At 39.7% G+C, this 27,389-nt stretch overlaps 1 protein-coding gene across 4 annotated transcripts in view; it reads left to right on the forward strand.

The window, feature by feature from the left end:
- NFKB1 (nuclear factor kappa B subunit 1) overlaps positions 1–27,389 on the forward strand; it is a 58,400-nt gene that overhangs the window by 21,612 nt on the left and 9,399 nt on the right. For 3 of the 4 annotated variants that reach the window (XM_048303427.1, XM_048303429.1, XM_048303426.1), the window contains exons 5-16: positions 651–749; positions 7,829–7,977; positions 9,480–9,643; positions 10,411–10,569; positions 12,198–12,302; positions 14,159–14,250; positions 14,832–14,970; positions 17,398–17,520; positions 18,496–18,585; positions 19,439–19,636; positions 22,745–22,886; positions 26,035–26,149. In XM_048303427.1, coding sequence (XP_048159384.1) covers positions 651–749; positions 7,829–7,977; positions 9,480–9,643; positions 10,411–10,569; positions 12,198–12,302; positions 14,159–14,250; positions 14,832–14,970; positions 17,398–17,520; positions 18,496–18,585; positions 19,439–19,636; positions 22,745–22,886; positions 26,035–26,149 — 1,575 coding nt within the window. The remainder of the gene's footprint in view (positions 1–650; positions 750–7,828; positions 7,978–9,479; positions 9,644–10,410; positions 10,570–12,197; positions 12,303–14,158; positions 14,251–14,831; positions 14,971–17,397; positions 17,521–18,495; positions 18,586–19,438; positions 19,637–22,744; positions 22,887–26,034; positions 26,150–27,389) is intronic. The other variant, XM_048303428.1, reaches the window with a different exon arrangement.

Genomic DNA, 27,389 nt, shown 5'->3' on the forward strand with positions numbered 1-27,389 from the left:
TGCATCTTTCGAGCCTTATAGATTACCATGTAAAATGAAGGGGACGTTCATCAATGGAATCAATGGAGAGCTGTGCTCTGGACTGGTTGTCAGTATCCTACAGATATATGCAGATGTCTATTTATGTAGCAGAGATGAAAACCAGCCAGAGTCATTTGAAGCTTTTGGGCTGTTTTGGCATTTCACTTGGAGATTCAGCTTTCAAGTGCTTTTCCCAGACGGAAGAAGTGTTTCTGTGTCATTCCTGTACTTTCCTTTATGATGCTTTGGACTTCCTTAGTATTTGCTTCAATTTTGTCCATCTAGCAGCAGTCTTGGGAGAGAATTCCTGCTCTTGCATTCTCTACATGTGAATTTTTATCCTATTTTAAGAGTATAAATAGATCTCTGTTTCAAATATCTTCACTTAACTGAAAGAAAAAAATGAGGTTGCTGCTGTGTATTAAAGTGAGAATAGAAGAGGTTCTCCAGGGCTACAGTTCAGTGATGCTTTGTTAAGCAGCACTCAGTATTTCAGGGATGAACAATTGTAACTTTTCCATTTGGATGAGTCTTGTTTGTGTGTGTGCATGTTCATGTTTGTGTGTGCTGTTTCTCTTTTGGTTTAGTTTCTGAACAGCTTTCAAGTTTTTTTTTCCTTTATTCCACAGAGGGGATTTCGTTTCCGATACGTATGTGAAGGGCCTTCGCATGGTGGACTTCCTGGTGCTTCTAGTGAGAAGAACAAAAAGTCATACCCTCAGGTCAAAGTAAGGACATAAAGCATTAATTTTGTCAAGTCGATGGAAGTGTCATCGTATGTGTGTGTATAGGACCTTATTGCGTAGCAACATCAATTTGTATGAAGTTGCTCAAGACAGACTACATTTCAATCCCAACTTTCGAAGTGTAATTCATTTTAAAAATAAAGTTGTCCTCAGGTGTGTGGGTTTGTTTTGGCACCTTTTTTATCTGCCAGCAGTTGAGCAGTAACTTACCTGCACCTACCACCTCGCTATCATTGTGCAGACTAATGGAACACTTCTTAAGGTGCAGTTTGAGCAAGGCTTGAGCTGCTCAATTGCTCCGTTTCTATTGCAAAGTATGAGTATGCTTAGTTATTCCACTTCATTCTAGAATGCTGTTTACCAGGTTTTCGGTTTTTTTTCTGTTCATGTTACTCCTTATTCAATATCTCTAGGGTATGCCATTTTTAAGAACTTAATTCCTTTAAAGTCAACGTAGAACTTCTCATTTTAATAGGAACAGTGTTATGCTCAGGCGTTCACTGAACTTTTTTTGTGGGTTTTTTTTCTCCCGCTGGAAAAAAATTCAAATATGTTAATCAAAAGAATGTTCTATGGAGGCACAGTATGAAGATTAGAAAAGTGATTAATCATTCTGGGATTGGAGAACTGTCTTTGCCTATGGTTCTTGCAGCAAAATTTTTTTTCTATGGAAGTCTGGAAAAACTACACAGTGTCTTTTCAGTATTCTTTTTAACTTAAATGCAAACCTTGGTCTTGTTATTGCATTAAATCTTTGAACTGTTGCACTACACATTCTCATGAGGAGCAGGGTTAATGTATGCTAATTCTGGTGTTATTTCTTAAGGTATTCTAATTCTGCTGTTCTCTTACTCCTTTATGGGGAAAGAAGGGGAGGGAAGAGTGGCAAGCAATAAACTTCTGCCTTGGTGTGCCACTCCTCGTTGTTCTCCTCATTGTGCGTCTGTAGTTCATCTGCAGTTCTTGGGAAAGGCTGGAGTTTGGAGCAGTTGCATCTCCTAATGAATCAGTATAAACATAACATAATGGAAAATAATCAGCATGGGCTGAGGTAGCCTAGGCTTTAGTCTTGTGAATTGAGAAGAAGCTGGGAAAGCTGATTTCATATAGCCTTGCAAAACTCTTAGGAAAAATTACTAGCCCAGGCAAATAATCCACTTGCTTTTCTCTTTCCTATGTTAACAGTAATGATGAACCAATGAATGAAATTCACTGGCATGTTCAGGTATAAAATCATTTACTCCAGCTGAGCCAGATCTTTGGATTCCAATTCAATCTGTAATGGTAATAATACAAGTGATGCTTTATAAAGGTGTGATAGGTCACACAGTAGCATGACAAGGAGTTATAGAGGAAATGGAATTTCTTGAGTGAACTAGAAAGCAGAATGTTCTTCGTCTTTCCATCAAACCTTCTAATTTCATTGATCATCACTTTTTAATTTCATGTAGAACTTACACACATACATCTCTTCCCCTCCCTCCCATCCTATTCTGTGCATCTGGGTTTTTTTTTCTAGTACAAATCCCCACATGGCAACACCTGCTGGGAGAGGCTGGCAAGGGAACACAAGTAAATTCCTCAAGGCCATTGCTTGTTAGAGCCTGTTCTTGATTCAAGTGGTGCCAGTAAAGACAGAAGTGTTTCACACCTTTTCCTGTAAGTCTCTTCTGTGTTTTGTCAGAATGTGCTCACTTTGTCATAACTGAGGGGAGCACAATTGAAAATTGCAATTTTTTGTTGTGTTGGGTTTTTTTTGTTTTGATTTGATTTTTTTGGTGGTTTTTTTTTTACTCTTGTGGCAGTGTTTTCACTATAAAACCTACATTAGTTAATCACAGTGCAGTGAAAGGACAGTAGCATGAGCTTTGGCTGTACTGTAAAAAAGGAGGTTTTGTGACAGATATTTAAACCCTTGGCTGTGGTGTGGTCAGTGCAGCTCACGTTGGGATCTACTTTGTGCTTGGCCAGCTCTCTCAAAATTTACCAGTAGCTATCATGGGATGTCCTGAAACTAGACATCTCCAGTGCACAAAAAACCATTGCAGTCTCCCTACTCTGTTTTCATAGGATTATGGATTGGAGGCCAAAAGAAACATTTATGTGATGTGACTTCTTGCATAATGTGGACTGTTCAATTTCACCCTTTTTTTAATCTCCCTGCACCATCACTAACTCATAACTAAGCTGGAACACATCAAGACCTATCTCTCATGTAAAGGCTGCAGCATTGAAGACTTTGCTATGTCTCTAAGCAAGATGTTTTGGTATTTAGTTACATGTTTAAACTCTTCCTGTATAGCATATTAGTAGATGGTGTAGGTCAGGAGTTAGTGTAGCAGTTCTGCAATGCCAGTCTTTACACTTGAAGCAAATCTGCACTGGCCAGCAAGGTGGAATTGATGTAAAACCTCTTGTTTAGCAGAACAGTCCTGACAGATGGAGTCTAGATAACAGTGTATCTTTTTCTGTAATATCAAAAACGGGATTAATTTATCTTAATGATTTATGGCATTATGTTCCTCTGTTTAGCCCTGTCTTTGCTAACAGTAATCCTAATATGTAGAAAACATCTTGCATATTCAGAGGATTCTATATAACTTTGCATGTCATTATGAAGAGCAGAGAAGTTGTAGATAATGCATATGTTACAATATGTTTCATTATTGCAACCTAAAATTCTTCATGTAAATTTCATTTTCATCCACACACAATGCTGGAAAATTTTGCTGTCTGGAACAGTTGAAATCAAAGCTGCTGAGCCGCTTATTCATCATTACCTTTTTGTCCAGGGGAAAAAGCAATCAGCAGTATAAAAAGAAAGGATAAAACAGGGAAGTCTAATACTGTCATCAGCATACTTAACTATGTAAATTTTTTTATTTATAATTTTCTTGGTTTTTATATATTTGAAAAAACGTGAGAAAACTTGCGTAGAAAATTTCCACTGGCCTTACACGTTTACCGTGTGTGTCCTGATCTTGCCATACTGCTGTTAGTGTGGGCAGATCCATGTTTTACACTGAAGTGCTTGATCCAGTTTTAGCTGTGACAAGAATTTGCCGAAAACAATGGAGTGAAGGAAATGTCCTGAATTTTCATCTCCTTGGGGGCAAATCCACGTGGGTGGCTGCAGTCTCTAATTGCATGTTTTCTGCGAGCTGGATGTAAATGAGCTCCAGCCTGGAGTTTAGAGGTGTGCCCGAGATAAGAGCACCATCTCTCTGCAGAAGAGTTTGGGCATGGTGCACTTCGGCTTACAAATCGAAGCTGCACACCAGTGAGGCAGCCCTGAGCCCAGGCACACTGACAGAACTGCGCAGCCAGTCGTGTCCTGGGGCTATCCCAAATTATACCTCAGTCTGGAGATAAGAGTTCCTATTGAAATCAGGGATTTCAGCACATTTACTTTGAGTTCAGGAGGAGAATTTATGGAAAATTAGTCAAGTTACTTTGTTGATGAGCCTTGGTGACAGAAGGAGTATATTTATTTGCTTCCCCCCTCCCCACAGAAATTAAATTGTAGGGTGATATAGGTTGCTATATTAAATCACCTAATTATTACAGATTAAAAAATCACCTAACAGCTGAATTAAAGAATAAACATGAGACAAAAAAAAGAAGACTTTTTGTTTTAAATCTTTACTGCTCTTAAAAATCTGTACTGAACCAAGTTCAGCCAAAGCTAACTTCGGTGAGATTTGAGCTTTTTATTGCTATGGTTGATTTGGCTGAATAGGTGGCACTGAATTGCTTTAGTTGGGCTTGTAAAGCAGAGCACCTAGCTCTGTATTTTTGTCACTAGAGTGACCTCACAGTCAGAGGATCAGAAGATCTTCAGCTCCCATTGGTTTAAATTACTTTACAGTGCTTTTTCTTAAGTCTGTTAAGTAAGTATTCAGTTGCCTACACGGTTTGTACCACATCTGAAATATTTTGTCTTTAATTAGCAAGTGAAAAAAAGTGTGATACTGCTGTGTAAAAACAGGCTGTTTATAAAGAGTGAGTGATGCCTCATCTGTGGAACGCTTCTTGTATGTGTGTATCGAGGACAGCAGTAGTCCCACTCTGAAGGTTAGGTGGGGCTGGGGCTGTAGTTGCTGTAACAGGGATTGGAAAGAGACATAGGTGTTTTTGTAACTGCTGGTGTTATAGGTTTGACGTGGTCTTTTCCATCATTTGCTCCTGTTGTTGACCAGTTGGTTTCATTTCTTGCTTGTAAGAGTAACTGGAAAAAACATCTTTGAAGTATGAAAATGTTCTTATAAAGTTTTTGTGAAGTTTCAGAACGTATAAAAATTGGCAGGGGTCTGGATTGCAGGAGAACGTGAAATAACTGAAAAAACCTTCTACTCTTGTTTTGAAATTGACTCAATTTCGAGTTCACAGAGTCTTTAATCTTTCAGACAGATCTCTCAAACAGAAACAGCAAATAAATGTAAGCCTGCAGCCTTTTAACTTTATCAGATCAATTGAATGCTGCTTCAGTATAGGATGTAATCAAGTATTACAGCTATACTCTGCCCAGGAACTCCTTATTTTCTTTTTTCCCCTCACCTTTAATTTGAAGTTCTGTAGCTATTCTTTGGATCACAACTCTGATTTTGAGCTGTACCGCACCCACATGCTATCTCCCCCTCATGCTGAGTCTATGTTTTTGTGTCAAAACCATAATCCCTATTCAGCACTGTAACATATCTTCTACCTTTTCAGGCTTTTGGTAGTGTTTCTTAAGTTCCTATGCCAAAGCTGATAGTTATTTGGATACCTTAGTGCCAGAATAAATTTTAAATTATTCTGAAATTGTGGCATGATTCAAGGATACTGAAAAGTTATTTCAGACTTAATTTATGGTACATGAGTATATTTAACCACTCAGACTATTTTCCTGGGCACCAAGTTACCCCGAATGACTGAAAATCAAAGGAAAGTCTGTAAGAAGTAAAGGTGGAAGATGGTTCAGAGACATTCTGTCCCCTTTGCAGCATAGGACATCAGACTGGATGACAAAAGTAGTCCTTTTTTGCCTTATGACCTACATAAGGTATTACGTTTTAAGAGCCCTTTTGTTTTTCCACTGAGAGAGAGTGACTGCAAAGATCATGCTGAGCTGAGTAACAGGGGGAAGATTGCAATCTGGTTACCACTGCAGTTCTGTGTTCTGCTTTCAGAGGCTGGAAAGTCCTTGACGTGCAGCACTCCTGCCTCCATTTTCACTGTGGTTTCTACAGCTGATGAAGGATTGTCTTGAACTTTTCTGATGAGATACCAGAACACTGATATTATTCATAGTGAATATAGTGCTGCAGATGCGCTGGGAGCTTTGTAGTAGGGAAAGCTCATTCAGTGAGGAGTAAAATGAAAAGAATTTTTTTTAAGCTACCTTTTTGAAAAGTTAATGGTAGCAGTGGTGGTGCCATACTATAGCACCAAACGCCGTCGTTTTTATTTTCAGATGACTTTGTGAAAGGTACATAGGAATTTTCTCCCTGCTGGTAAATGACAGAAATAGTTCAGCAGTGATGATTCTGCATCTCTGTATTATTTCAGTCCAGAAGAGATTTCAGTGTGGAAACAGGAGGGAAGCATGAGCCTTGTATTTTAGAAACTGCCACTTGTAACATGCACATTACTGCACTATTATACAGTTAACCAGCAGGAGTGGGTAATGAGAGGGCTTTTGCACACCTGCTCCTCCTGGAACAACTTTTTTGTAGTTGGGATTTTTTTTGCTTTCAGCAGTGAATAGGAAGGCAGGGAGGGCATGCATTGTACATATGCAAAGTGTTTCAGCTGTGATGGAATGGGTTCAAGAGAGGGGTTAACTGGAGTGAAGGAAGCTAGCAGGACTCAGTAATGTGGTGAAATGGAGGCAATCCCTCGCTATCAGCATTTTATCAACAATATAACCTTAAATATTCAGTTCATCACTGATTCATCACTTTAATGTTTATCGTGATCCTTTAATCCCTTGGTTGATTAGATCTATAAGCTGCTGTAATACAAAGAACTTTGCCCAAGGCAAATTAGAAGAAAAATTAGAGGAGGAGGGGGAAAAGCCCAACATTGATAAAAGGGTTAATTAAGTGAATTGGAAGGGAAGGTAATGTTTGCTTTTTAAAAAGTGGGGTAATTTTATGTTCAGCATAATTTGAAAGTGCATAACCCATAACTGCCTTGGAATGAGGAGAGAAAATAACGTTCTAAATAACATATGTAAAGCAAATAACTTACCAGTATGGTATGTTATTAGTACTTTTAGATGTGTTTTTGATGCATTGTTTGACATGATGGTTTTATTAAAAGCTGTGAAAAATGTATGGTGATTAGAAACTATGGCAAGGGGGGAAAAAAGGCTTTGTAGGCTTTCAGAGTTGAGTATATGAAAAAAAGCACACAGTTTATTGTAGTTCTCATCCAGCAAAATCCTAGGTGGGAATTTATTGTATATCCTTGTGTACACTTAAGGGAGATATTTACTGGACTGGATAGTATGTGTTGATGAAGCATATTGAACTAACAAAATGCTTATTAATATAGAATTTATTCACTGTAAAATCTCTACCTGAAGAGTCATTGTAATGAAGCCAAAATGTTTTAAAACAATCATCATGTTTAAAAATAGTTTTTAAAGTCTTTTTGAATTGGGCAAAACAATGCAGGGTTTTTTGTTCAATACATACATTTTCTCTATGCTTCTTCATGGGTAACAATGTTTATTGTGAATTCAGTGTACTGACTGAAACTTAGGGAGAGCAATGTGAAGTAAATGGCCAGAATGTAAATCTGAGATTCATGTTTTTGGAAACAGACGAGGCTTTCCTTTAGCTTTTTTGGTCAGTACTTCTGCCATTTGCATGTCAAGTTTAATTGCAAAAGAAAGTGATGATCTGGTACAGTTAGTTTGCCATTTGTTTTTCATGAAGAAATGCATGCACATTTCTCCTATGTAAACTTGGTTGTAGTTAGCTGACAGAAAATACTCAACTGAAATCATTGCTTGTTCCATTTAAGAAAAATAGTAGGCAAACTATCCCACATTTTTTAATATTTATTTACAGATCTGCAACTATGTTGGACCAGCAAAAGTAATTGTCCAGTTAGTAACGAATGGGAAATACGTCCACTTACACGCTCACAGCTTGGTGGGTAAATTCTGCGAAGACGGAGTGTGCACGGTTAACGCAGGACCTAAGGACATGGTTGTAGGGTAAGGCTGGGGATTCCTCTGTAAACCTGAGCTGTGGGGAAAGCATCAGCAATACAAAAATACTTCCAAAGAGGCAGCTCTGGGGAGCGCTCGTCTTCACGCTCTGATCTCTGTTCTGTTTGTATCATAAATAGAAAATTTATTGGGGTTTTTGTACACCTTTGTAGAATTTCTCCTAAGCAAGCTCAGTAAGTTTAAGTAACTAATTTTTACTTATAATTTGTAGAGTTTTTATCTCTTGGCGTACAGTGCAAATTTGTATTTTAAGTCCATTCTTTAAATGTAAGTAGTTTTGATCAGAGAAGGGACTAAAATTAATGTTACTGTTTTGTTGCCATTTTGATCAATATTTTACTTTTATTGAAACCTGTCAACAGAAATGTAATGAGAAGCTATAAGAAACTAGGATTAGTAGATTTGAAATTAATGCAAGACATGTATAAACGTGAAAATACTGCATAAGTCAAACTTTTAAAGTTTAGAGCAGCAAGACTGTAGTGAAATTGTAGTTGGGCTGTTCTTGTTTAATTTGAAAGAATAATTGTTTATATCGGTAAATGGAGCTGAAGCTCCCAACCATGTTTTCAGGCTTAGATCAGGTTTCATGCTGGCTGTGAGTTTTAGTTCTGTGATCTCAAGAATGTCTTTGTTGGTGAAGATGATGAAGTTTAAAAAGCTGAGAAGGTTGGGAGAGAGAGATTCTTCTAAACTGTAACTTTTGATGTCCAAGCCCAGTGCACTGACTTTACCGCGCACAACAATTTAAATAGCTTTATTTCAAATGCTCCTTTTCATCTTGAAAAGTTTGGCTCATTTTCTAAACTGTCTTGTTTTTCATCAGATGTTTAGAAACAGCTTTCCTGTCCTCACTTGACCTACATGAAAATTGAGTTATTGTCTTGTTTTCATACTTCCAGATCTAACTGATTTTTAAATGTGCCAGGAGATTTTTACAAAAGCACACCTTATATTACGGAATTTTTCATTCAAATGGATACCCACAGTGTCTTGCAGAATGACCAGAGCCTTGCTTAAAACATTTCCTTTGGAAAATATTGCACTGTTTTCAGCCTCTTAGCTTGCTCTCCAAACCGTTTTGAACAGATGGAGCATACTCTGCTTAACAGACATACAGAATGACATATTAATGTCATTGCCAAAGATGCAGCAAACAAAGTATGACTACCAGATTTTCCAGTGTTCTGTAAGTTGCTTTCACAGTGGAAGTCTGAAGCCTGACAGATAACTGCTTATGCCATAGGAAAGTGCACCCATATGATCGCTGTCATATAGTGGTGGACTTTTTACATGTTTTGTGATCTTGGCTGAATTTTTCTTGATGGAAATTTTCCCTCAAACACTAATAGTGCCTAAGTATGTCTGTAGAGTCCTTCTGTACACTTCGGTTGTGTAGCTGCCTCTGGTAAGAGAAAGGCTGCCTGCCTGCTGCAGCTCTGGCCTAAAGCATTAAGAAAATAATTCCCTCCATCAAAATTTGGCAGGTTTGCAAATCTTGGAATACTTCATGTCACGAAGAAGAAAGTGTTAGAGACTCTGGAAACACGCATGATAGATGCTTGCAAGAAGGGATACAACCCAGGACTCCTGGTGCATCCGGAACTCAGCTATCTGCAGGCAGAAGGATGTGGAGACAGGCAGCTAACTGGTATGTAGAAATGATGGCCTGGTTTTAATTGATCTTTTACTAGAAACAGGCTGAGCTTCTGAAAACATAGATTCTTAGCCAGAAAAAGATGTTGTGTGGGACAACAGCCAATATCTATGTGCTTTTAAGAGGTGGTGTAATGTTGCCGTGTTTTAGGGAATCTGAAGGAAGGAGTCTGCTGTCAACACATACACGAGGATAGAGAAACTTCCTTCCACAGCTGCCTATACCCACCTCTGCACCTGTATTCCATGGCTCTTATGCTGTCTGATGAATTCTTAGACAGAGTAATTTTGCATTACTGCAGCAAGGCATGATATCCTTAATTAACTTAGGGACCTCCTTTTGGGAACACTGTTCCATTCAGCTACATTTCACCCATATTCCTGTAAAACCTGTGGTCTGTGTTGCTTTCAGGTACTGTAGAGAGGGGCCAGCTTTCTTTTTATCACTCTTAACACCAGGAATTCTGGTGTCCTTAGTGGTGGCCTTTGTCCTTTTCACAACCTTTATAAAGTGAGAGCAGAAAATACTAATTTTCTGTCTGTCTTTTAATTATAGTTAAATAAGGTCTGATGCACAAACTGCAGGATGAATGCAGTATAATTTGAATAGCTGCTCCTCTCTGCTTAGAAAGGGAAAACCTGATGAATGCTAAACATAAAAGACATTTCCTCACTATCCATGCCTTTGGATGTTTGTTTGTTCTCTCTGTTTTGTTAGGGGTGCCTACCCCTTTTGTTAATTCCTCTGTGTGTCAATTCCAGAACGGGAGAGAGAAATCATCCGCCAGGCAGCCATCCAGCAGACCAAGGAAATGGATCTCAGCGTGGTGCGGCTCATGTTCACAGCCTTTCTTCCTGACAGCAACGGCAGCTTCACACGGAAACTTGATCCCGTTATATCGGATGCAATATATGACAGCAGTAAGTATATTTGGCTTTAATTATTTTTTTAATAAGGGGCAAGCTTTTGTACACACAGAAATGACAGGTAGATATTGCTGGACATAGACTCATGTAGCCCTGCCTGCCTGGTATTTGATGAATAACAAGTAAGGAGCCCATGCATAGTTAGCCCCATGTCTGTCCAAGTACATACGGTATCATTCTGGGTTTTAATGGTGATGTAAGCCGTAGAGGAAGATTTTGTTTTGCTGTTAGCATGTTTAATCCTGCCACTTTTATTATGAGGGTTTTGTAAATTCTTGTTATATCCATAAGAAGGGCTTGAATTTTGCGGAGTTTTCAGTTGCTTTCTGTGACAAAGTGTTGTCACACGAGATGTGAGGAAAAAAATTACTTTGCTTCTGTCTTGGTTGAGAATTTGACACCTTTCAGTTTTGCAAACCATCTGCTTGTCCGTATTTTAAAAGATAACCACAGTTCTCAATCCAGTTCCTTTAGATCTGCCAGTATTTTTTAGAGCATCCCTCTGTCTTTTTTCTATGAGAATTTTTTCACTTCATGTTTTCCCCCATGCTATTAAATTATACTGACTCATCTTACTTGAACCCTTTCTGCTGCCTGAGTTTTCCTTGCTGAGGCTGTGGATTCCCATGTTCTCGATAGTCATTCTGTAATGACTCAGAAAAAGTACCTTTTTTTTTCCTTTGTGCACCAGTTGTGTCTATATCATTGTTTTTTAAGTACAAAGTCTAGATCAAAAGGTATTAAATGAAACTATTCTACTACAGTCTGCTCCTTGCTGTTAATTGGGAAATGTAGCGATGTCAAAAATTCTGTCCTAAACTAAGGAGACAAACAAAGGGGACATTTTGTATGCATGTTTCTGCTGTTGTAAGTTGCTACACAGGTGGCAGTTACTAGTTTCTGATCTCCCAAGGTGAATTCTTGACTGCTAATTTCAGAAGATTTTTCTTGGGTTTTGTTTGGGGGTTTTTTTGAATACTTCATTGGCACCATTCAAGTCTCCCTTGCAGAACAGACATAACTTGTGGTACCATAACTTGCCTGTCACAGCTGCTTTCACTTATCGGATGATAGTTCTGTATTGAGGACCAATAGTTGTCTCTTAATGCCTCTACTAGGATCTGTGGACATGGGCTTTTTTATCACAGTCCAGTGTACTGGCCAAAAACTGGCATGCTTTCAAGTAAGCCACAGTGTAAAGCAAAGCACTGTAGATAGTGAGAAACAGGAAACAACTCTCAAGAGTGTCACTCTGTCAGAAAGCAGGGAAGAAAAAATTACATTGTCTTGCATGGCCCTGTTGTCATGAAATGAGTACTAGTGCGGGGTCCTGGATGCAGGTCACTGCTGGGTTATTTTGCTAGTGCAGTAATTGTGCTGGAATGGCCGGGGACCTTATTTTGTAGTTCACAGTTCAGGCAAAACTTAGAAGATACAAGATTGTCTTACATATGAAAAGCCCTTGATTTATCCATGTTTAAAAAAACACAAACAAATTCAGGTATTTTGTATTGGAGCCTTGTCTTTCTATTGCATTTCTGTGTGTTGTGCTTGGTTGGGTGTTTTTTTGATCTAAATCTGTTATGAACGTAAGCGTTGTTTTTAATCTTCCCTTTCAATAGAAGCTCCCAATGCCTCCAACCTAAAAATTGTAAGAATGGACAGAACAGCAGGGTGTGTGACAGGAGGGGAAGAGATTTACCTGCTGTGTGACAAGGTTCAGAAAGGTAAGAATCATGAGTATTGTAAGGCACATCAGGGTGTTCATCTGGAGTACACATGAAGCCTTCTGTGCTGTCTTTAGTGTTCTCTCACTCTGATAGTACAGTAGAATTTGTAAGCACTCAGCCTTTCTGGAAGTCAAGCCAGCAGTCCAGAGATATAATAAATCCAAATAGTCTATTGCAAAGCAAATTCAGCTTCTCTTGACCATGTGATCATCTTTGTTCTTCTCAAATTTCTGCCCTTGCCCATGTTCTGGAATTTTGAGGGGTGGTGGGTACTGGGTGAGGTTTGACTCCATTAACTAACACCTGCTCTGAATTATTCTAAAGTTTCTGATTTATTACTAAGTTCCTGATTGTAAAGAGTAAGTATGAGCGTTCTCTGTTAGCCATGGATGGGAGCTTAATGTGTTCAGCACTGCTGCTAATAACTTCATTTTTATATGGTTATGGTAGAGGTTACTTAGTGCAAACAGATACTTCTCACAGGTTCATTTTCTCTGCTCGTGGCTTTGAATGTGTCAGAATTCGGCAGTGTGGATTAGGATACTTTGTTTTTGTATTGGAAGATAATAGTTAAATGTGGGTTGGTGATATTTGGGCTAAGTAAAAAGAAAAAATTTGGGAGCGAGGAAGATCCTTTGTATTTTTCAGCTACAGGTAGTACTTGAGACACCCTGGTGTAGATTACATGGTAGAGTGGGTGCCCTGTTCTCATCTGTTTGGAATCAGTCCCTGCACATGTTGTTAAAACCACAGTAACATTTTCTGTTGATGCAGGCTGTCCTTTTCCATATGTCTTTCTTGTAAATGCCCTTCTACCACTTAGGGAAGAGAGAAAGCTTTGGGGGCTTTTAGGGACTTTGAGAGAACTATTTTCTTTCAATAGTGCATCTACCCTCTGCCATCAGAAGGACTGAGATAAAACATAACTCTGACGCACAAAATAAATAAATAAATGTCTGACTCAGTGGAAGCCCTGAGGTGGGGTTTCCCCTCAGCCGGATTGGGGTTTCCCCTGACCTCACTGCCTTCAGAAACCTCCTGCCTGAAGGAACTTGAGCGTGCAGGACAGCAGGACTGGAAGTGGTGGTTCAGAGTCTTGAGACTAGCAGGTGGTGGGCCAGGGGAAGCAGCCTGTCTGCTACAGAAGCTTGTCCTGCCTCAGTCACCCTAAGAGAGAACAGGCTTTTTCTAGCTTTTTCTCACCGGGAGTGCTGTGGAAGGAATGTACTAGTGTGGTGCTTTTCCTAAAAATATAAACAAATAAATACAAAGAGAATGAAAGAAAATTTGTTTAGAGGAGCAGAAGCCAAGTGCCATGTTTCTGGCCTGTGCTGTTTGCAGGGTGAAGGGTCCCTGCTGACATACTGCTCACTCACACCCGCGACGTCTCTGAGCTGCAGCTCCACTGTGGCACTCTGCCAGCAGCAAGCGGAACTTGAACTGTGGCACTTCAGGTTTTGCTACAGTTTTTTGAACTGAAACTGTTGGAGGAAAGAGGGTGGTTTCTACATTTCATGCTTCCAGTTCTCCCCTCCTTACATGTTTGTTCCAAATAAGGCTCCTCTGGAATGTTTTATAACCCTAGAATAGGAAGATGATGTGAACCTAGTTCTCTTTTTACAGCTCAGTAAAAGCAACTTCAGTGAAATCATTAGGATTAGGCTGATCTAAACCTGATGTCAAAAATGGGTTATTTCTGCTGTTTTCACAAAACAGATAAAAGGTAATTGATGTATTGTGTAGTATTTTCATCCAGCCAAAAACTAACCATGTTGATTTTTATCTGAAATAACCATAGCCAAAGGTTAAACAAATGCACAAGCATCCCAGAGTATTTCTTTTGTTCTTTGTAGATGATATTCAGATACGTTTCTATGAAGAGGATGAGAATGGTGGTATGTGGGAAGGCTTTGGAGATTTTTCTCCTACAGATGTACATAGACAGGTAAGTAACTGAGCATTGGTCCTTTGTTAATGATTGTCCCATCTCTGTAAGATAGCATTATATTATAGTTAGTAAATTAGATAAAAGCATCTGTATCCCATACTGACCTCTTCTTTGGTTGGTTACTTCCTAGTAATAATAGAAACTTAACAGTTCTTTAAAGACATCTGTTAGGTAACTAGGAATACAGTACAAGGAAATTGGGAGAAAGCCCCATTGCTTTAACATGCACTGGTGTAAATTTGGATAGGATATATAAACAACTCTGAGAGCTCCTGTGAACACACTGAGAATGCCACAGAAGAGATGCTAAACGATGAGGAGACAAACAGTGCAGTACTGCCACAGGGGATGTGGTGGCATTTAGCATGGTAGTTCTCCCTTTCCCAAAAGGCTTTAGGAGTCAAGCTCAGAAGTGAAACCGAAAACTAAAATGGAAGTTTATTGCTGTAACAGCCCTTTGCTCTGAACTTTGCCTTCCAAGCCATAAACAAACACCTACAAAATAGCGCAAATGTAAAAGCCAAGTTGTCAAAAGCCATGCTCCATGATAGATATGCTTATCTTTGTTTCCTTCACAGTTTGCTATTGTGTTCAAAACACCCAAGTACCGAGATGTCAATATCACAAAGCCAGCATCTGTATTTGTACAACTGCGTAGGAAATCTGATCTAGAAACAAGCGAACCAAAGCCTTTTCTCTACTATCCGGAAATCAAAGGTAACTTATTAAACTCGTTTTATAGATTGGGAACAGAAAAACTGTAGGGTCCCTAGGAACGTTTTTAATAAGATAGGACTGGTTGGATGAGGAATTTTTGGTTTTAGCTGTTACTTTTAGAAAATATATTTGCCTCCTTGTTTTGGGCAGAGTCAGTATGCAGTGTGGTAGCTTTATAATGCGCTTTGTAGGTGTTGTTGTAGGACTGGTAGGCAGTAAATCCATGTGTATTTTCTAAGTGAGGCTTGTTCCTTGCAGGTTCCCTATATGCACACATGCCCGTCCATACAGTAGATGGCACTCTCTTCCTCTGAGTTTCTGCCAAATAATACCTGAGGAGATTTTACTGTCAGTGCTTTCAGATCAAACCCTAAACCAAAGCCTGTTTGGTGCCTGGTGGAAAAGGTACATATTTTGCAGTTCTCACCTTTTACCATCACGCCAACATCACTGATGTTTCTGAATTTTCCAGTTGCCTGTAATACTAAAGTAAGCCCAAGACATTTCTTGTGAGAGCAGGGAAAGTGCTGTTTCAATCTCTTGTGTTTAAAATTCTAGCAGCTTAGCAGAAGTAGAATAGTTGGTATTGGACCGGCTTCCTAAATTATTACTGAAAAGAAGTTTAACCAGCAGATCTGTGCCCTTTGAAGTCTGCATTTGAAATGTTTGACGGGAATGGCACTGGCAGTCACAGTTTTAAATACCAATAATGTTGATGATATGGAAATGCCTTGAGGCCCAAGTCATAACTGGTGTTTCATTGTATTAAGATAATCTTTCTGCTTAGCAGTTTACCTGCCTGCAGGTTACACCACTGAGTTCTAATCTTGACTGTTTTCTGTGCCTAAGGTAGAGCTGTGTTGAAATCAATTCCCTGTCAAAATCTCTAAAATACATGTGCATTAGTGGTGAGACACTCAGCACAGCTGAGGAGGGTGATGGTCCAAGTGAGTCTACTTCACAACTGTTAGAATAAAATAGCAGAAAGCATGAAAGCTTTCAGAGTTGCCAGAGGATTTCTTCTTAGTAATGATTTCAGGAACCTCTTGCACAAGTGCTAAGGGAAGCAAAGTGTACAACTGCAGAGCAAAGTTGCCAGATTTGAAGCAAACCTCTTTCATGTGCCTCTTACACGAGTAAAATTAGCTCAACATTGTTATGTGCATTTTCAAATCCCCTATGCAACCTAATAATGAAATTACCATTTAGGAACTATATTTTTCCCTTGTTGCAAATGTTCCCACAAACTTAGACACACGTATGTGGATTTTTTTGTTTCTCTGACTAGATTGCTCTCTAGAGTTTTCTCTCCTCATCAGTGTGAGTATGCCTGATGCGTGCATGCATGCATACTTACTCATCATGTGTACCTGGAAACAATGCACGTGGATTTGTCAGTGTACTGTCTCATGTATTCAGCTGTCTCATCTGATGCACTGACTGATGTGCCTGTGCATGAAATTTCTTTTTGTCATATGGCTGTTGAAAACTACTAGATGGTTTAATAAACAAATGATACTTTGTTCTTTTCTCAACAGTTCTACTGGATTTTAGCCCATGTAATATTTGTATCCCTATTTTTGTAGCTCTTGTCATGACATTTTCACTTTCCCCAGTCATGGGCATAGTCCTTTTAAATCTTTGTGGTTTGCTTTCCAGGGGACTAAGTCTTATTTTGGACTTACACTATAATATAAGTTTAGGCTTTTTTTTTCTACTGCTACTCAGCATGGTTTGACAGTAATATGTCCCTGCCTGAAAATAAGTTGTCTTTGTTCTAGTGGCTGTCATGGTATTTTAAGTAAATCATTTCAAGCAAGCACAGTTTTCACCATTTCTTGCCATCCCTTAAACAGAAGTCAAGGGGCACTGCAGGTACTCTGCACTGTTGAAACTCAAAGTGTCTTGTGATCCTCTGATAAGGCTCCATTTCTGAAGTAGATTTGCTTGGAAGAAGAGCCTGTGCTTATATTCCCCAAAGGCAAATTTTCTTGAACAAACTTGTGATTTGGAGCACTTATGCTGATTCATGCCTTGGCTTAGACATTGAAGAAATTTGGCACCACAATCTCCAGGGCTCCAAGTACATGAGACACTTTTGGAGGAAGTTCTGAGCCCCCCAAGACACCTCCACATGCATCCCCTGAGTCTGAGCACACAGCTGAGGAGACCACTCAGGCCCAAGCCATGCTGCTGGTCTGACTGGGGACTTGGCCCTGGCTTGTTTCTCAGAGGAGTTCTCACTGCTCTGGTACATACAAAAATTTTCTGCTATTTGGAGCTTGAGGAAAGTTGACTCTTCTACCACACTTTTCATTTTCCTTTATGAACTTGTAACTGTAGTGGTGCTTTCTGTATGCACACCCTGCGCTGTGCCTGGCCACCAGCAGGACTGACTCCCTGTTTGCTCTGTTCCTTCTATCCCAGATAAAGAAGAAGTGCAAAGGAAACGACAGAAACTCATGCCAAACTTCTCTGATGGCTATGGTGGAGGCAGTGGCGCCGGAGGTGGTGGCATGTATGGAGGGGCAGGTGGCGGTGCTGGCTCTGGTAAGGCAGCAGGTTTGGGCAAAGAGGGAAAAGGGTTCTACTTTGAGAGCAGGACAGATGTTCATGCTGATTTTTAAAATGTGAAGACGATTTTGTCTCCTAGGCATATAAGACCTGACTCTGTTGCCTTTATACTCGTGTTACTCAATTCAATCAAGCATCTCCTTATTCTAAACACTTTGTCATCTCCTTTGCCTTCCAACTTCGAAGCTTTGTTGCTTCCTAGGGTCTTGGAGGCACTGAAATTAATGAGACAGCTCAGTTAATAATATTTTGTGTGTGTAAATTTAAACAGGTTCTGAATTGTTTCTTGGACCACGAGTGGAATTTGGCAAATGAACCCTGTTAGTGCAAAGAACTATTAAAAATTGGAGATACTATTTAGTAACTTTTCTACTGTGCTCTATCTGTTGAAGTCAGGGTCAGTCATATCTGATATGCAGGATCATAGGAGCATTACTTTGGTTCTTGCAGCAGAGCATTAAAAACCTATAGGTCAGGAAATGTCATCTGAACCACAGCCCTTTTTTTAGAGCAGAAGATAGAGCAGCATCAAATTGCTACATCTGTTGCTAGCAGCACATGTATAGCATAACACCAGAATACAAATTTGTTGTAATCACAAGGATTCAAAAGCACAGAGGCAGCTTGTGATGTCTCAGTCGAGTTTTAGAGGAAGGATAAAGCACAGAGGCAGCTTGTGATGTCTCAGTTGAGTTTTAGAGGAAGGATGTAATGGTACTACATCTGTGTGGTCTTATGCATGTTGGGATAAGAAAGTGTCACTAGCCGACCACTTAGAATTTCTTTGGATTTTTGAAGGGGTAGGGGAGAGCTCACCTTTAGCCTGGAAAATTTATTGCATGGAATAAAGCAGAAGATATGCAGAAAACAAAAACTCACTTCTTTAGGTTTAGCGTTCTCATTGGTTTAGGATGTAATTCTATTAATTCTTAACCCTTTTCCTTTCTTTAGGGTTCAGTTTTCCTTCATACGGATACTCTGCCTTTGGAGGGATGCATTTCCACCCTGGCACAACAAAGTCCAATGCTGGCATGAAACATGGTAACAGCAAAAATGTCTTTCTTCCAACAGTTAAATTGAGTTTGACCTGTATTTTCTTCTACAGTATGAGCCAAAGTGTCAGGCAGCTCTAGCTAAGCATGCTGGGGAAAGCCTCTTCTTGAATCTCTGGCAGCAGAGGGGTTTTGTGTAGGTTGTACTGCCCTGCTTCTCTTTCTTCCTCTCCAAGTGTAGTTCCTTTTTACTGTGCAGTCCTGAGCAGCAGTCACCAAAACCCCTCCATGTGGCTTCTGCATTCAGTGTATTGTTTCAAGCAACAGCCCTTTCGCTTGCTTGAATGTGCTGATTACAGGTGACCCAAGGACTAGATCACCAAAAATGTCTCTTCCTTTGTTGCCACAGTCTGGTACTGCCCAGAGAAACCAATGGAAAAGATTAAGTTAATAATAAGGACACTCTTGGCTTCCTAAAATAGGAATATAATTTCAGATGTACATGTTGAATACTCCATAGATATTTCCAGAGTCTCGGGGATGAACTTGCTGTTAGGGAAAAAAAAATGTATCTGAGTAATTCTGCTAGATTTCATGTGAGCACTTCAGACTTACATTCTTGTACCATAAAAAGAGATGTAAATCTGTTGTAATATAAAACGGTTTATTTTTAAAGTAGAGGCTGTCAAAAACTTAACATCACTTTAGAGCAAGTCACATCACTATCCTGTCCATGTGTGTTGGCATCTGGAATATTATGGTTCATGAGTTTAGTGATAAGTTTTATGTTGAAGTAAATTTTCGTATTTATTTTTCAGCGTTTGGTTTTGTCTGGTTGTGTTTTATCACTTGTATTAAAAAAAGCAACAGTACAGGACACTAATGATTCTACTTTTTGTTAGAAGGTCTATCAAATTGTGCAGCTGAACAAGACAGGAAGAGCTCTGATAAACAAAGTGACAAATGGGACATGAAACATGATGTGAAGGTGGAAACCATGGAGAGGACTGAGTGCAGAACATCTGCTGTTAATGAGGAGAAGGAGGATTCTGTTTCTTCTTGTAAAACTGAAGTAAGCGAAGCAGACTGCAGGTGGCAGGGTAAGTGAACAAGTAAATGTATTTAGGGTAAATCAAACTGCAGTAAGGGCAAAGCAAGTATTAAAGGTCTGGAAACTCCAAAAATGTCTGCTTGCTGTTTTCTGGACATAGTAATGCCTCCTGGAGGAAACGGGAGAGATTCCATTCCCCCAGATCTAAGGTGCCTCCCCATATCTAGTTTTGTAGATAATCTTCCACCTTTGTACTGCCACTGGGCACTTGAGCTTCTGCTTGTGATGCAAGGAGATGAGACAGCTTTGCTTGCTGGGCATGTTTAACACTGCCTTTTAATAAATTTGTGTGAGGAAGGAACGCTGCAAGCAGTGAAGGCAGATGGAATACAACTCAGCAATTGACTTGGCTTTTGATATTTGAGTGACTCTAGTGGATGAGTTATTGGATGTTAGGATGACTGTTGCAGCAGTTCTTCCCTGCAACACAGTTAAATTTCTTTCAAAGTAGCATTATAGGTTTGAATTTAAAATGGAAATTTTGCCCAATTTCTATTTGGCAAATACTCAGTAAAATAGCTGTTGGGTACAAAGTGTTATGCATCAAACTGATGCCTAAAAATTTTTGCTTTTTATGTATTTTTCATATATTCGTAGCTTTGTAGACCATTAGTAAATGGTTAGACAGTTCCTGGTATTTTGCCTACCCTTTCTCTTGAATTTTAGAGTAATAAGCTAACCCTCTGATACACTCCTGAAATACTGTTCAGTCTTATTTTCAAGTAGAGGACCTACAAGAAGAACATTATGTTTTCCAATCAGAATCTTAGAAGACATAACAAGAAGTGGGGCAAAGAAGTCCTGGACCAGCTCCAGTGGTCCCAGTACCTGGTGAAAAATTACCTAACCAACTGCTCTTCGAATTGGACAGTGTTTGCTAGATACAATAATTTGTTAAACTTAAAAAAACTGTAGAAATCCGTTACTGAGTGTGCCCATAGCCCGTAAGTATGGACGCACCTGGAAGCTTCTAATAAAGAACTGCTTTTTTTATCTTACCATTTTAATTCAGTTGCAAAGGGTTTTGTCTTTTGATTTCAGGCAAGAAAACAAAAGGAGGAAAGCAAGGATAGTCAACAGAACTGGTTTAGCAGCAGAGCTCTAAAATATATAAAGGCTACTTTCCCAGACAGCAAGACATGCATTTCCTGGATTTTTTTTTTTTTTAAACAGTTGATTTTAAAAGATTTGAGTAATCATGCTTAGCATAAAATGAAAAAAATGGTAGTTGGACTGGAGAGACTTGGTAGTGGTAGGAATTGAGCAGGAAGGAATTTTTTGGGCTTCATTTTTACCAAGTGCAACATGATCTAGACCACTTTTGTTATTCCCTGGGTCAGGGAGAGGGCACATTACCTTGTGTGTGTCAGCCCTGTCTGACACTTGCTATTAACAGCACTAGAAACCGTGGCTTGGGAATCCAAAGTGGCACAGGGATGGGCTGTAGTTGTAAACAGCTCAAAGGTGTAGCTTCTTGTGACCTGAGAACAGATGGTGCTCTTGAGAAAAGCTGAAGCAACCTGCTGTTTGCAGTTTTGGTTGTGATAAATCCCATGACTGGTTCAGAAAACAAAATCTTGTGCTGATATGAAGAAATAGTAATGTCCATTTAGCTGTCGTGAAGGAGGGGTCGGAATTGTTTACCTGTTTTCCAAGCAATGAACATTGTAGGCAGGAAGCTGACCATTTCTTTTTTTGTCTGTTGTAATGGCATGAAAGGAGGCAATTTCTAGCTCCCGATGATACAAAGAATTGGTGCAGAAAAACAGGCTCCATAAAATAGCTACTGCAGGCTAGACCATTTGGTATTGGGCTAAAAGATGCATGTAATCTTTTGAAAGATATCTTTCCCATGTGTTTGATATGGAAAACCAGGGAGTTTCAGCATCGAGTTCTTTGATCTTTGGAAGTGTGCATAACAAGAAAAGACTGAATTGTTTAACACCCTTTACCCTGAATATGTATCCTGAATATAACATGTTTAGTGTTGAGAGGGAAATAGCAAATATAAATCTTTCAGCCCAGGCATACAGTACAGCAGCCACAGGGATGTACTGGCCAGAACAAAAAGCTTCATGGAGAGCTGAATAAGTCTTTGCCTTAGAGGAATGATGTGTTCGTGTTCATCAGGGATACACTTCTGACTCAGTCTAAATGCCTGGTTTTGTGTAGCTGGAAATCCTGGGTATTGTCTCCCCATTATGCTGTAAATGACACAGTCTGTTGTACTTGTTTGCTCTTAGTAATCCCCAACCTTACAAGATTTTATAAAAACATGAAACTGTTCAAAATACAGGCTGGTTTCAGATGCTTCTGCTTCACAGAATGACGCCGTAGTTTCAGAGTTCATCTGTTTCATTTTCACCAGTTTCTTGCTGATACAGAACCACAGAAGTATTGACAGAGCAGCTGGAGTTACTTTTTTCTGCAAATGAGTTTCTTTTCTCTCCTTTCTCCCTTCTGCCTCCCCACCATGACAACTTCTGCTTTTTGAAATCTCAGTGGCTGTCCATTTTATAATTCTAAAATCAGGATACAAATACTAACCATTGTAAAAAGTGAAATGTTTTAAACAGAAGAACAGACTCTCTGTGCTGCTGCTGTAAAGCAGGCTAGACTGCATGATTTGAGTTGGAGGAGGAGTGCAAAGCCCTGCATTTACTCCATAGCTTTTCTATGAGCTTCTCTGCAATATTTGATGGGTCACTTAGGCTTCATGTGCCTCAGCTTCTTCAAGGCAAAACTACTGGGACCTGCAAGTTCCAGATCCAAGTTCTGCTCCTTTTGTCTCATTACACACAACTGCACATCAGTGCTGTTAATTCAGTGCTAGTCAAACCAGACGGAGCTTCCAGATTTGACTGTTCTCAGGGTTCCTGCTGCCTGAATGCTCAGCATGCACCTAGTTTTTCTTCCAAGGCGTTCATTCCCTCTGTCCTTATCTCTCAGAAGTAATTAGCAACCATCTCAGTGAAGCAGTGAATAATGCTTGGTGGACTGCACTTTGTATTTCTGTGACAGCACAAATGCCTGTCAAAAGTAGGTGGTGGTCCACGGAAAACAACTGAGCTGATGCAGACAAAATTTTGTGTTGCAGATGCTCTGTTCCTGGAGAAGGCCATGCAGCTTGCCAGGTGTCACTGCAATGCTCTCTTTGATTATGCCGTAACTGGAGATGTGAAGATGCTGTTGGCAGCTCAGCGCCATCTCACCGCTGTCCAGGATGATAATGGAGACAAGTGAGTTGACCATACTGGGTTGAAACCGATGGATTTGAGGGCAGAATGGTATAGTCAATTTGTTCTGTCCCTCACGGGTGCCAATCACCAGTGGCACCACTGCTCTAATCAAATAAATAACTGCTCTCCTTTCTGCTGTTTGGGAGAGGTACAGCTGTGATTTAGACATTTTTGTTTCATTTGCAAAGAAGTCATGTACACCATAAAGTTCATTGATCCAGCACCAGTCAGAAAGTAATCTGGTCATTGAGGATATGTTGAGCATGTTGTGAGTTTGAGATTTTTTGTCTTTTACTTAAAATCTTGACTGAGCATGAATTGCTGTGCTTGCATCATGATACACGGTGTATGGGGATCCTCAGCTTGGTGCTGAAGGAGAGCACCCTTTTTATTCTGTGCAAGTCCTTAATTCTTCATAGGATGCTTCAAGTAAGAGATTCACCAGGAGATGTAGAAACAATAGCTGGAGGGTCCATACTGCATTTCTCCCACTGACACCAGGTTCTTCCCAGAGGACATTATTTTGCTCTTGCTTATGTCTGTGCTGTACTGTTGTCTTCCAAGGGATTGCACAGATGTTCGTGGCAGACTTGGCCGCTAATATTTGCACATCAGTCCTTCAATAATGTGAGTTGAAGTGGAAATCCACTTTGTTCCTCTACAGCCATGCAGATTCTGTGGAACTCAGAGTGAAGTACTGTGAGGAACTAATGATCAGTAGTTATTTAAAATGAAATTCAGCAGAAGCATCTCTAAGCACAGGCAAAGATAATCTCTTGAATAAGCAAGTGACACTATCACATCGTCACTTTTTAGCTGGCAGGCGCTGTGCAATCACCTGCATTTCCTTAAATTGTAGTGTTTTGAACAGTAGAAGCCATACAGCCTCAAGGTGTCCAGGTAGAAAGAAAATTTCACGTGACCAAGACCTGTATCTCACTGTTCAATTATTCTGAGATAGGTTACTGCTTTCACTCCATTTTCAGTGAAAATAGGTCTCAGATTACAGATAGAGGACTGCACAATCAGAGAGAGCTACTTTACTAGCTTAGCTTTCCAACTGGAAACCTAATGTCTGCTTTGAGATAAGCAAGAATGTGAACGAGGTGGGAGCTAGCAACAAAATCTGCAAGCACTATGAAAAGCACAGCTTCTGTGTTTAAAAAAAAAAGGTGGGGGGGGCTAGTCTTGAGCAAGTAGGACCTGCCTTTAAATATCAATAAGGTGCTCCTCAGTTTTGGACTTGCAGGGCATTTTAACTAAGTTACAATACTTCTTAGAATGATGGTAAACAGTTGTTTTCTTCCTGAATCAAGAAGTACCTGCGAGTGTGTGAGGCTCAAGTTCACGCTGCCTTTCTCCTGAGATGGATTTATTCTGTGAGCATGTCATACATCTGTATTACTTCAAAACTTTTTTACAAAGCAAAGCTTTGGTGATTGTCTTCCAGCTCTCTCTTAGGGGAGAAGGAAAAGGTCAAAATTAATTAATAAATTGCCCCAATTTTCACTTTAATCATTAAAATTATATGGCAACTAAAAAGTTTTTGAGTAAGCCTTTAAAAAATGTTGCTGTCAACTATTTATGGCTTTGAGACAGAACCCAGCAATCTGTGATGAGTGTATATTTACTGCTGCTGACACTCAGTAACACTGGCTGTGACTGTATTTATACCAGTACCACTGATCTGTAGGTATTTGATGGCTCTACAGTGGTGCTCAAATGCATTTTTTCACGTAGGAATGTTTAAGAAATGGAACTGACCTTTCATGGTCTAGTCAGCAGCATCACATATAATGGTAGGGTAAAATTAAAATACTTGCTGCTGAAAAGAGAACTAAAAGCAGTAGAAGAACAAATGTGTTTCTGCAGTGAGATTTGGAAATAAAATGTCAGCATGATACAGAGCATAATAAAAAGCATCTGTCAGAGCAGAGGAACAGCTGTTTTTCCAGTAATGGTGAGACTGTTTGAACAGCACAGGAGAGTTGAAGGAAGCAAGGTGCCATAGTACTTCCAGTGGCAGTGTATAGAATCAAAAACACCCTTTAAGGATGAGTTTGGTTGGTAAGTTACTTTTTGTTTTTCTTTTTTAAAAATATCTTCTGGCTTTCACTGCTCTCCATCTCAATTTCAAGATGACTCCTTGCCTTAAATGGCACAGAACTTCTTTTTATTTTTCTGACAAAAGTATGACTCTGAGACTATTCAGGTATTTCTAAAGTGGCATAACAGACACACCACATGTCCCGTGTTGATTATTTTGTGTCAGCAGCAACTTGCTAAAAAGATGAGTCTAGAAGGTGGCCAGCATCGGCTAAGGAAGTGCTTGGCAGGATGTGTTTCAAAACAAAGGGCATGATTTTCAAATGAAATCTCAATGGAACAAGGCAAATGGAACTCTGTGGGACAGAGGGGATGGGAATCACAACCTGCTTTTTTCCTGGTGCCATGCTGCACGTCCAGCTGCTCAGGCTGGTGGTGTAGGACCTGCCTCTGGAGAAAAGCACAGGAAGGGCCATTGCATTAACACAGCAGAAGTAAAGTGTCTTGCTGTGCAGTCACTCATGTCTCAAAACAGGTGCTTTTTTGGCATGATGCCCCTGGCCACTGCTTGCGGGTCCTGTGGTTGTTAGTCATTGGGCCTGAGTCCTTAGTCATTTTGCTGTTTGAAAATGAAATAAAGAAAAACCCACAGATCTGGGGAAACCCCCAAGGGAAAATCTGCTTCGGTGGCAGAGAGGCCTGTGGAAATTCTGCAGGAAGGTTTTGACAGTAAGAAGTGTTTATCTGCTGCATAATTCAAAATATGAAAAAAGAGCAAACCAGGAGAGAATCTGAGGATTTCTGAAATAATTGTGCCACACATTTTGTCTATTAGCCTAGTAGTGAAGTTATGCTGAGGGCCAACAAAAGCCATCCTGAGTTTGCTTTTGTGATTGAAGGGTTAAGCAGTTACCTTCTGGCCTGCTTTTTTTAATGCTGGGATTCATTTTAGGTGTTGGTACTTAGCGCTGGAATCATTACCTCTAACAGTCAGTCAAATGTTTATATCAGAATATAGTCAGATCTACAGCAAAGCCTTGACATTTTTGTAATAAATTTGACAACAGTGTGAAATTGTTAATCTGTTCTTTGTTTGTTTCAGTGTCCTTCATTTAGCAATTATCCACCTTCATACTGACCTGGTGAAAAACCTCTTGGAAGTGATGCCCGATTTGAATTACAAGGACATAATTAACATGAGAAATGACCTCTATCAGGTGCGCAGTTGTGGGGGTGTAAGTGTTGCTGATTGTTCAGCTGGTAGAGAAGAAATTGTACAACTTGCTGTCTGTGGGAAGAGATCAGACTGATGCAAAGAAGTTTAGAAACAAGGATATATTGGAAGGTGGTGGAGGAAAGAGAGCATGTTTTCACTGGTTTAGTCCATAACTCTGCTTGATGTTAACAGAAGTGTTTCTATGGGTTAAGTGTTGAACAGGCCAAAAAGAGTCAATTGTTCAGTTCATGCTTCAGCATTTGGCTTCTCTGTTACTAAGCCAGAGGTATGGATTACCGTGTGCCAACTCTGGGCTCTTCTGACCTTTCTGACATTGGTTAACTTGGGATCATGAGTCAGTTCCTGTGTCATCAGTAATCTGTAGGCACATACCTGTGAGCACATGTGGAAGCCATAATAACCTATGCCCTTGCTACTGCCCAGATGGCATTTGTGCCCATCACATGAGCACCAAGATTTCCCTTTCATTTCTGCAGTAACTGAGAAAAGCCCATCCCCTTGTCTTTTACCTAGGAGGAAAAGAACTGCCAGGCACAATTCTGTCTCCTCAACTTTAGTTTGGCCTGTTTGTATTGTAACTCAGGTTTTAAAAAGAGTAGTGGGAACCTGCCTGGAGAAGAATCTCTTAAAGGGATTGTGTACACCATTCAGCAGCACACTGACACTTGTGTCATTTGTTTTGCTGTGAACAGTAAAGGCAGGTTTAAATTCTGTACAGGTAGTCCCAGAAGGTTTATTTTGACTTCTTTGTTTTCCTTCACATTTTTATGTTCATATAAAGCAAGTTTGAAATGTGGAGGCTGCTGAAAGTAAGCAGAAGATTCTGAATTGAATTCTCTGCCCTGTGTTTAACAGAAACAGGAAGCAAAGCTGTGCTCCACACAGGAAATAAATCCCTGACTACCAGAACCTCTACAGCTCTTCCTACCTTCAACTTAAACCTTAAGCCATTGATGGAGGAGAATGTAGGCTTGGGCTAGAATTTTCCTTCTCTACTGATATTCTGAAAGCTGACATATACCTTATAGATGCAGTAGTTAATTGCAAATGTGTTGACAGATCTATTGACAAACACAAGCTTATTGTGCAGAGCTGGAATTAGTCTTTTTAAGTCCTCCATTAATATAATGACCTAGAAATGGAATCTTACTCAATTTTTAAATTATTTTAGTATTGGAAATACGATTCCCCAGAGCTCACTAGAATGCTTACTGTTTAAA

Source organism: Corvus hawaiiensis, chromosome 5, assembly GCF_020740725.1.
Source record: "Corvus hawaiiensis isolate bCorHaw1 chromosome 5, bCorHaw1.pri.cur, whole genome shotgun sequence".
Taxonomy (NCBI): Eukaryota; Metazoa; Chordata; class Aves; order Passeriformes; family Corvidae; genus Corvus; species Corvus hawaiiensis.